An 11,466-nucleotide genomic window follows, 5' to 3' on the forward strand; every position below is an offset into this window, starting at 1 on the left:
TATAGTGATCAAATGTATCTCAAAATCCAGTACTTCAGAAAATTAAGACACACTGGCAGGCGCGCTTATGATTCAAATTGCCAAAGACTAAAGAAAATCATCATATATCTCTCTGATCTGATCTCAAGCCCCTTTCATCTGCATAATTTCACTTCATTCAACAGTTTATTAATTATAAGTTTTATGAAGGAATGTTTTCGAAACCTTGTATATATGTAACTACAATAGTCAATTTTTTTTAGCTGTGACTAGATCTTGGCCTCAGAAAGTGTGATAAATGACCGTGTATATTAAAATAATAGCAATATTGTTGCAATGAATCCTCTTTGCATCTATTCTGAAATTATGCAGGATTATTTCTAGGTGCATTGACATAAAATCATAGTGTACATTACACACACACACACAATATATATATATATATATATATATATATATATATATATATATATATATATATATATACATATATATATATATATATATATATATATATATATATATATATATATATATATATATATATATATATATATATATATATATATATATATCTGGATTCAGATATTGTAGATAAAATCTTCCTCCAACCAGCGATTAAGAAGATTAAAGAGAAATTGTCAAGTGGAGTGACGTAACGGCTGACCTATGGACCTTCTGTTATAAATATCGCTTTTCTGTAACCTTTTCTCATTCACTTTTTGCCTGAGGAGAGAGACAGTTTGGTCTCTGAAATATAGCAGTTATTTTCCACATTTTGGCGTTTCTATGGGCTCCCTTATGTTTGATGGAATTCTGTTTTAACAGAAAATATTTCACAGTCATACATACACATATATGTATACATATACATACATATAATATATATATATGTATATATATATATACATAAATATATATAAATAAGAAATGTCTAATTATGAACATTAAATTTTTTATAGGAAGAAAATATTAACCGGCAAAAAAAATTAGAGATTACTTCAAACACGGCTTGCTTGCAAGCAACGAAATACATTATTAACCTACTGTACAGCATCACGAGGACACAAACAACGCATAAATAAAGGAAATAAAAACCAGTCTAGATTAAATACCGCCTAACCTGCGGCCAATAACATCATTAACCTCAGACGTGAACAGAGCATTAATCTGGACTATTACTCTCCTTGAAACCTCCAATTATTGTTTAAATTATCAGACAATTCAAACTACTCTCTCTACCAAACTATGACAATAATTGCACATTGTAACCACAGCCCAGCTGATTCATATGCGTTATATGCGAAGCTAATAGAGGAACTGAATAGAATCTAATAGAAGTGTAATAGAAATCTAATAGAAATGTCATTCGGGAGCAATTAGGTTACATCCTGATCTTCATTAACCATGACAGCTATCTCGCGGAGGTTACCTAGCCTGAAATCTTTTAGCATTCAATGCGCCATCTAACTTTGCTTGTTAGTTTTCTGTGAAAGTAAACTATTGTGCCGGCTTTGTCTACCAGTCCGCACTTTTTCTGTCCGCCCTCTGATCTTAAAAACTACTGAGGCTAAAGGGCTGCAAATTGGTATGTTGATCATCCACCCACCAATCATCAAACATCCCAAATTGCAGCCCTCTAGTCTCAGTAGTTTTTATTTTACTTAAAGTTAAAGTTAGCCATAATCGTGCTTCCGTCAACGCTATAGGTTAGGCCACCACCGGGCCGTGGTTAAAGTTTCATGGGCAGCGGCTCATACAGCATTATACCGAGACCACCGAAAGAGCTATCAAATTTTCGGTGGCCTTGATTATACGCTGTACAGAAAACTCGATTACGCTGAACAAACTTCGACGCATTTTTTACTTATTTTTTTCAAGCAATGACATAAAATACCACTTTGCTTTTCTTCGTGTATTTTATATCTTCTCGTGGAAGATGTTCTACAGGTTGCAGTCGCTTGCACGAAGTAAAACTAAATCGAACTGACAGAAAAACTACGCTAATTTTCTTTAGTTACCCCTGAGCCAAGAACGGATAAATGTACATTCTTTTTCATTTGATTTTATCTAGGAAATTTAGGCTGTTAAGCCAAGCACTGGTGCGTGGCTAATTAATTACCAATTAAAGGAAAGGTTTAAAACTTAAATAAAAAACAATTATCGTACTTAACATAAACATTGCTAAATAACTATCAAATAAAGAAAAGGTTTAGGCATTCAAGAGAAGATCCCAATTATCATACTTAATATAAACATGGCTAATTAATTATCAAAGAAAGAAAAGGTTTAGGCATTAAAGAGAAAAAACCAATTATCTTAACATAAACATGGCTAATTAATTATCAAAAACAGGTTCAGCGGTTAAAGAGAAAAAATCAATTGAGGTTAAAGAGAAAAGACAAATTATCATACTTAAGATATATAAGGCTAACTAATTATCTAAGAAAGTGGGTGTTTAACGGTTAAGGAGAAAAGAATAATTATCTTACTTAATATAAACATGGCTAAATAATTATCAAAAACCTACATATGTTAACAATAACAAAACGAATAAAAAAAAAAACTAAAGCACTTCAAAGCAAAGAAACGCAACGCCATTCGAACCCAGCCACTTTAAGGATAAACGGTTACGGCAGAAACAACACAGGAAAGCCAGATTACATAAAAAAAGAGCAACAACAACAACAACTCGGAGCTTTCACGTCAAACCTGCAAAAACAACGGAGAAAACAACGGATGAAACAACAGAAACAACAACAGGTGACACTCCTGTCGCAGTTTAAGGAAAACAGCGAATAACGGATGGCTAAAGATAGATAGGTGGATAGAACACACAATTTAGGCCGGAGGTCAAGCTCTGGGACCTATGAGGTCATTCAGCGCTGAACGGAACATTGAGAGTAAGAGGTTTAGAAGGTGTAACACGAGGAAAACCTTGCAGCTGCACTATGAAACAATTGTTAGAAGAGGGTGGGAAGTAAGTTGCCGTGTATGTACACCTCGTTTTAAGTTTTAAAAGTCGTGAATATTCTATAAAAAATGAACTCTTGAATAGTGGAAAGTTTTATTAAAAATAATACGGTTACCGTGTATGTATACCTTGTCTTAAATTTTCAGTCATGAATATTCCAAAAAAAAGTGGAAAATGAATATCTGAAAGTTCATAAAAAAAATAGTTACCGTGTATGTATACACCGTTTTAAGTTTTTAAAGTCATGAATATTCTATAAAAAAAAGTGAACTTTGAATAGTTAAAAATACATAAAAAAATATACGGTTACCGGGTATGTGCTCCGTGTTAAGTTTTACAATATGTGGTTCCTGTGTATGTATATGTTGTTTTAAGTTTTTAAAGTCATGAATATTAAAAAAAATAAATCTGTATAGTTGAAAGTACATAAAAAATAAATGGTTACCGTGTATGAATACGTTAAGTTTTCAAAGGTATGAATATTCTGGATAAAAAAAGTGAACTCTGAACAGTTGAAAGTTTATCAAGAAATATATGGTTACCGTGTATGTATTTCTTGTTTTCAAGTTTTAAAAGTCAAACATTCTAAAAGAAAAATGAGCCTTGAATGGTTAAAAGTAGATAAAAAAAAATATATATGGCTACCGTGTATGTATTTCTTGTTTTCAAGTTTTAAAAGTCATGAATATTCTAAAAGAAAAATGAGCCTTGAATAGTTAAAAGTAGATCAAAAATATATATGGTTATCGTGTATGTATTTCTTGTTAAGTTTTAAAAGTCATACCATATTCTATAAAAAAAGGTGAGCCTTGAATAGTTAAAAGTATATAAAAAATATATATATATATGGTTACCGTGTATGTATTTCTTGTTTTCAAGTTTTAAAGTGATGAATATTCTAAAAAAAAAAGTGAGCTTTGAATAAAGGTACATAAAAAAAATATATGGTTACCGTGTATGTATTTCTTGTTTTCAAATGTTTAAAGTCTTGAATATTCTAAAAAAAAAAAGTGAGCTTTGAATAGTTAAAGGTACATAAAAAAATATACGGTTACCGTGCATGTATTTCTTGTTTTCAAGTGTTAAAAGTCTTGAATATTCCCCAAAAAGTGAGCTTTGAATAGTTAAAAGTAGATAAAAAAATATATGGTTACCGTGAATGTATTTCTTGTTTTCAAGTGTTAAAAGCCTTGAATATTCTAAAAAAAAAGTGTGCTTTGAATAGTTAAAGGAACAAAAAATATACGGTTGCCGTGTATGTATTTCTTGTTTTCAAGTGTTAAAAGTCTTGAATATTCTAAAAAAAAAAAAAAAAAGGTGAGCTTTGAATATTTAAAAGTACATAAAAAAATATACGGTTACCGTTTATGTATTTCTTGTTTTCAAGTGTTAAAAGTCTTGAATATTCTAAAAAAAGTGAGCTTTGAATAGTTAAAAGTACATAAAAAATATACGGTTACCGTGCATGTATTTCTTGTTTTCAAGTTACAAAAGTGAACTCGCAGACCACAACAAAATTCACGAAACAGTGACTAACCCCAGCAAATAAAAATGCAAATCATTTATACACAACCGGTGACAGGAAAAAATATATATATATATATGTCGACCATCAATCCAACTCAGGAGTCGCGAAAAAAAAAAAACCATCACAATCGATCCGACCGGAGGGAAATCAAACTGAAAGGGAAAAAACCGCAAAAAAACCACCAAAATAAAAATTTAAAAAAAACATCGTTTCGACGAACGTCAAACATTCAATAAATGCAGGGAGAGAGAGAGGGAGAGACAAAGAGCTCGCTAAAATACAATATCAATAACCGTTCATCAAATCCGCACAAACGAATGTCGCAGAATAGGTGGACCCACCCTCCAAAAAATCTAGTCGGAAAAACAGAAAAAAATTAAGAGGGGAAGAGAGAGAGAGAGAGAGAGAGAGAGAGAGAGAGAGAGAGAGAGAGAGAGAGAGAGAGAGAGGGGGGGTGGTCAAAATTTATATATAAAACGGGAGAGACAGGTTCCAAAATTCGTGAGAGAGAGAGAGAGAGAGAGAGAGAGGGAGAGAGAGAGAGAGAGAGGGGGGGGGATCAAGATTTGTATATAAAAAAGGAGAGACGGGTTCCAAAATTCGTATGAGAGAGAGAGAGAGAGAGAATTAAAATTTGCATGAAAAGGATAGGTTTCAAGATCTATGGCAGAGAGAGAGAGAGAGAGAGAGAGAGAGAGAGAGAGAGAGAGAGAGAGAGAGAGAGATAGAAAAGGAGAAGTTCTAACATACCTTAGAGAGAGAGAGAGAGAGAGAGAGAGAGAGAGAGAGAGAGAGAGAGAGAGAGACTACATAAATAGGAGAAGTTCTACAACTTACCTTAGAGAGAGAGAGAGAGAGAGAGAGAGAGAGAGAGAGAGAGAGAGAGAGAGAGAGAGAACTGAGATCATAATAGTTAAATTTTATATAATAAAAATGAGAGAGAGAGAGAGAGAGAGAGAGAGAGAGAGAGAGAGAGAGAGAGAGAGAGAGAGAGAGAGAGAGAGAATAACTATAACTTTCCAAGGCACACAACCATTTTTAAGCAAAAAAAAAAAATCTAAAAAAACGCCGCATCACAAACACACGACGCTGTATCAGTATTTAAACAACGGGAGGCGAACAGAGAGCTTAAAGCGGGGTATATGTCCCGCGCCACAATTAAAAAGCACAATCGGTCCGCAAACGCATATTGTCGACGGACGGTTTACGCCCATTCGATCAAATAAACTTTAATTGGAAATATGAAACAGTAGAGCAATCAGCAACTCGGATATTCCATCTTTTTCATTCGCCCCCCACACCTCTCTCTCTCTCTCTCCCCCTCCTCATTCTTTTTGTGGTTCAACGTGCGTAAGAAGCGACTTTTAATGGGTTGAAAAAAAACTCACGGGCTGTTTACGATACGCTGCGTATGTGCGTATTTGATGACAATCCACTTTTTTTTACCGCAGTGGCTTGTACTCCACTCACTAGCTGGATGGATTAAATGGCCTGTTTTTTTTTTTTTTTTTTTTTTTTTAACCGCTGTGAGGACATCAATCTTTTTCCTTTTGACAGAAGGGCAACTGATGCTCAAAAGGCCAATAAATAAAAAAATAAATAAAATATAAATAAAAAGAGGGAAATGAAACTTGCGAACATTAACGCTGAGAAGGCAAAACTATTGTACTACTGTACTCTACTACCGTACTGTACTACTGTACTGCCTCAATGAATCTGTTTGATTTGCCAGTCTCCATTACTGATTACATTACTGAAAACAATTACGCACAAAATTTGGTGAAATTATTCAAAAGAGAGAGGCACGTCCTATCAAACAAAATTGCAAAATCGAATTTGAAAAACTCGATCCGTAAACCAGTGGACACAGAGTCACGAAAATCAAATTCTTCGCGATTATTGAAATTACTATTGGAGAGGAGTATTCTGCAATGAATGAACTTGTACACAGATATTCTCGTCATTGAAAATACATCATTAGTCTTCATGCAAGTGCTATAAAAATCTTTGGAATGGAATGGAACATAGAATTTAGGCCAAAGGCCTAGCGCTGGGCCCTATGAGGTCATTCAGCGCTGAAACGGAAATTAGCAGTAGAATGGTTTGAAAGGTGTAACAGGAGGAAAACCTCTCAGTTGCACTTTGAAACAAATGTTATGAGAGGTTGGATAGCAAGATGGAGGAAAGAGAATATGAATGGAGGTACAGTAAAAGGATTGAAAAGGGCTGCGCAGCTAGAGACCGAAGGAACGCTCCAATGAACCTTAAGTAATGCCTACAGTGCACCGCGTGAGGTAGATAGACAGCGCTACCCCCTACGGGGTTAAAAATCTTTGGAGGCAGAGATTTATTCTACCCTGAAAATTTCATCTATGCAACATGCACTGGCAAGTGTACTGGTGTCTATGGATCGCAATGCAAACCTCATAATAGTTATAAACTAAGAAATGAACTTAAAAAAAAAAAAAATTTACTTACTTCGAAATTGCTTATTTTACGCAATCTTGCTTCCTCCATTGTTGGTAACATTTTTAACATAAGTTTTTGTAATCCTAACCTCTTTACTGTAAGCGCAAGTGAACATTTCAGGACTGAAGTTGCAAGCCACTTTCTTTTGTGCTTCAAAGGAACCAATGAACTCCACAGTTCTGATTGCTATTTCTCTCTCGAAATTATATTTGTCATCTTTTGTTTACAGTGCCTTGTTCATCTCCACGGTTTGCACGTTTAGGAATATATCACCGCATGCACAAAAGGACACCAGCTCACAATTCACATATACTTCTGCCTCGTCTTCTGTTCACCTTTCAGCAACTTTTTAAATGGCCATATCCTTGACCAACAAGATATCACCAGCCATCCGAAAGTTACATAGTTAAGGAAAATATTACCTTCTGGTACGAAACTAATTCAGATTCAATACTTTTCCCATTGCTAGAGAAGAACATTTTCGCCAGAGTGTATGTAACTATATATTTATACTAGTTTAACAATTAATTCTGAAAGATATTTTGACTGGAACCCTGGAACAAATTCCATGTCATGGGCTCCTTCCAGAAGGCCAAAAATAAAGTATGTTTACACAACGACAAAAGAAAGCAATAACACCAAGCAACAACAAAACCAAGCCAAATAACAAAAAACTAAGCAAGCAACACCACACAAACATCCTCACTCTCACACACAAACATACAACAACGTTGAGCTGACAAAAGCCACGAAAAAAAAAACTCTCCCAACTGACATGACAGATCTAATTAAGAGAAAAGCGAAAGGAATGCATATGAAATACAATTTTATCAACTTGACTTATGACACGGTAGGGGCAGAGGGGGGGGGGAATATGAGTAGATAGGAGGGAGAGGGGAGAGGGAGAGGGAGGGTGGGGAGGGGAGGGGAACTTCATCCGTCTCCGACCTCTCCCGGACATCAAAAGCGCACTTGTTAATCACAAACGAAGCTGTTATTTGCTCCGCATCTACAAAGCGTTACACGATATTGTTCGCAGTCGACGAGGGCCATATCTGTGATGTGCTACATAAAAAAAGGAGGGAGCGGGAAAGAATAAAAGGGTAAACGTTAAGAGAGGGAGAGAATTTGTTGTAAAAGGATCTTGAGGGGGAGAACTGTAAAGGATATGGGTTACAAGAAAGACGGAGGGAAGACAAAATGAGAAATAGTGCAAACATGGAAAAGACGAATAAACGAATAAGCAGAGTAGTTGACATTATATATGTATATATATATATATATATATATATATATATATATATATATATATATATATATATATATATATACATATATATGTGTGTGTTATAGAGAGAGAGAGAGAGAGAGAGAGAGAGAGAGAGAGAGAGAGAGAGAGAGAGAGAGAGAGATGAACAGAGTGGTAGAAAAGAACAGAATGGGTTTAAAAGCAAGGAGGGTGTTTGTTACGGAATAGTTATGCGAGATATAATTGATTTATTGGTTTATCTGACTGACGTTACAATTTCACAGGCCACTGATGCCAAAAGAAAATATTTGTTAAATCTACTGTGTGTATATATATATATATATATATATATATATATATATATATATATATATATATATATATATATATATATACACGTATATTTAGTTACCAAATTTTGGGAATCCTACGAAATTAAAGTTTTACACTACTATATAAAGTTACCAGCATTTACCACCATTTATAAAACTCAACTACCATCATTATAACACTCACTTACTACCATTATAACACTCACTTACCAACATCATAAAACTCACAACCATTATAAAACTCACTGGCAACCATTAGAAAACTCATTGGCAACCGTTATAAAACTCCTTCACCAAAATTATATAACCCCTTAACCACAATTGTAAAAATCATTTTTCACCATTATTAGACTCATTTACAACCATATACAACTCATTTACCTCAGTGAAAAAATCCTTCACCATCATTATCATTAAGAAATTCCTTTATCATTATAATACTCATTTACTGCCATTATAAAACTAATTTACTGCCATTATAAAACTAATTTATCACCATTATGAGACTCATTTACCACCATTATAAAATTCCTTTACCACCATCACAAAACTCCTTTACCACCATCACAAAACTCCTTTACCACCATTATAAAACTCCTTTGCCACCATCACAAAACTCCTTTGCCACCATCACAAAACTCCTTTACCACCATTATAAAACTCCTTTGCCACCATCACAAAACTCCTTTGCCACCATCACAAAACTCCTTTGCCACCATCACAAAACTCCTTTGCCACCATCACAAAACTCCTTTGCCACCATCACAAAACTCCTTTGCTACCATCACAAAACTCATTTACCACCATTATATAACTCCTTTACCACCATTATAAAACTCATTTAACACCATTAAAAAACTCTACCACCATTAAAAAAATACCTTAGCACCATTATAGAACTCATTTACCACCATTATAAAACTCATTTAACATTATTCTCTTTACGAAGTATGCACGCGCTAACAGAGCGCCGGCGGTTAATTACAGCGATATGAAACGCACGTCACTATCCACGTCAAACAAATACGAGCGATTGCCTTCCAAAAAATATTTGACGGCGAACGTATATAATGTATATAGGTATATATGTATATATTTACTGTATATATAAATTATATATATATATATATATATATATATATATACATGTACATATATATATATATATATATATATATATATATATATATATATATATATATATATATTATATATGTATATATATACATACATATATATATATATATATATTATATATGTATATATATACATACATATATATATATATATATATATTATATATGTATATATATACATACATATATATATACATATATACATATATATATGTACAAACCTCTCTGCCCACCATCCCTACTGAAGAATGGAATGGAATGGAATACAGAGTTTAGGCCACAAGCCAAGCCCTGGGACCTATGTGGTCATTCAGAAATGAAAGGAAAATTGAGAGTAAAAGATTGCAAAGGTGTAACAGGAGGAAAACCTCGCAGCTGCACTATGAAACAATTGTTAGGAGAGGGTGGATAGCAAGATGGAAGAAAGAGGATATGAATGGAGGTGCATTAAAATGAATGAAAGGGGTTGCAGGTAGGTTAGGAAGGGACGATGCAATGGACCTTATGTGTTTAAGGGTCTCAAATGCCCAGTGTTTAAGGGCCTCAAACCCCCTGTGTTTAAGGGTCTCAAATCCCCTGTGTTTAAGGGTCTCAAACCCCCTGTGTTTAAGGGTCTCAAATCCCCTGTGTTTAAGGGTCTCAAATGCCCAGTGTTTAAGGGTCTCAAATGCCCAGTGTTTAAGGGTCTCAAACCCCCAGTGTTTAAGGGTCTCAAACCCCCTGTGTTTAAGGGCCTCAAACCCCCTGTGCTTAATGGCCTCAAACCCCCTGTGTTTAAGGGTCTCAAATCCCCTGTGTTTAAGGGTCTCAAATGCCCAGTGTTTAAGGGGCTCAAATCCCCCGTGTTTAAGGGTCTCAAACCCCCAGTGTTTAAGGGTCTCAAACCCCCAGTGTTTAAGGGTCTCAAACCCCTTGTGTTTAAGAGATATCAGATGAGATTTGAGTTTCTCAGTTACGTTCTCTTTAAACATCTAAAATTCTCTTGCTTGCAAAATCAGCGTTCCTTAACAAAAGCAGCCAGGCTCTCTTCAAGAAAAATTGGCTGAATTTTCTTAAGAAGTACTATTAATGTATGTAACTTATACCAGGAAGTTCTTGATAAAATACATCTTTCATTAACTTTCTGTTTTACCCGAATTAAAATACGGACGAAAATCAAGGGGCGATTCCTAAAATTATCATAATCATAAACCAGACTCCATGGCAATTATTTTCAAATCGGATCAAATTACAGACTTGATAATTCTATGAAACTGGTTCCGATTCCTCTCAAATCAGGAGATGTGTCGGAATCATTATCGGAAATATACTGGAGAGCAAAGTGTGGCTTTTAATTAAATCTAACTTAATCGTGAAAAATTACATCATTTGAAAGGTTTATGCCTGCAAGGGATGTTTTTGCACCTGACTGTAAAAATTTTGTTATGTTCCTGTAATCTTAGAGGCAATTTCTTGATGGAATCATTCTGAAATTACAGGGCAGAGGATATCAGGTATGAATGATATTCACTTGGTAATTAATATTAACAGAATTTTATTCAAGGCTGGAAGAAGCCAAACAGGAATTAGACCAGTAATAACAGAAGCCGTATAATCGAAATGTGTTGCTATATGGCTTAAATGCAAGGAGCAGTGGAAATTATCTCTCATCCATAATTTGCTAATTAAAACGGTCGAATAAAATTATCGAATATCAAAGTGAAAACCGAAAATATGACTTTTTTTCGAGTTAATGAAGAGAGACTTGCCTGTGCAGAATGCATAAAAAAAATTCTAATGCGTTTATTTCGACACGAAGC

At 34.4% G+C, this 11,466-nt stretch overlaps 1 protein-coding gene across 1 annotated transcript; it reads left to right on the forward strand.

Annotated features, from left to right (window-relative positions):
* Positions 1–7,523: 7,523 nt before the first annotated feature.
* On the forward strand, positions 7,524–10,713 carry LOC136825612 (uncharacterized). Its single transcript, XM_067082198.1, has 2 exons — positions 7,524–7,553; positions 10,231–10,713. The coding sequence occupies exons 1-2, from the start codon at positions 7,524–7,526 to the stop codon at positions 10,711–10,713; spliced, it is 513 nt and encodes a 170-aa protein (XP_066938299.1).
* Positions 10,714–11,466: the final 753 nt, after the last annotated feature.

This window comes from Macrobrachium rosenbergii, chromosome 39 (genome assembly GCF_040412425.1).
Source record: "Macrobrachium rosenbergii isolate ZJJX-2024 chromosome 39, ASM4041242v1, whole genome shotgun sequence".
NCBI lineage: Eukaryota > Metazoa > Arthropoda > Malacostraca > Decapoda > Palaemonidae > Macrobrachium > Macrobrachium rosenbergii.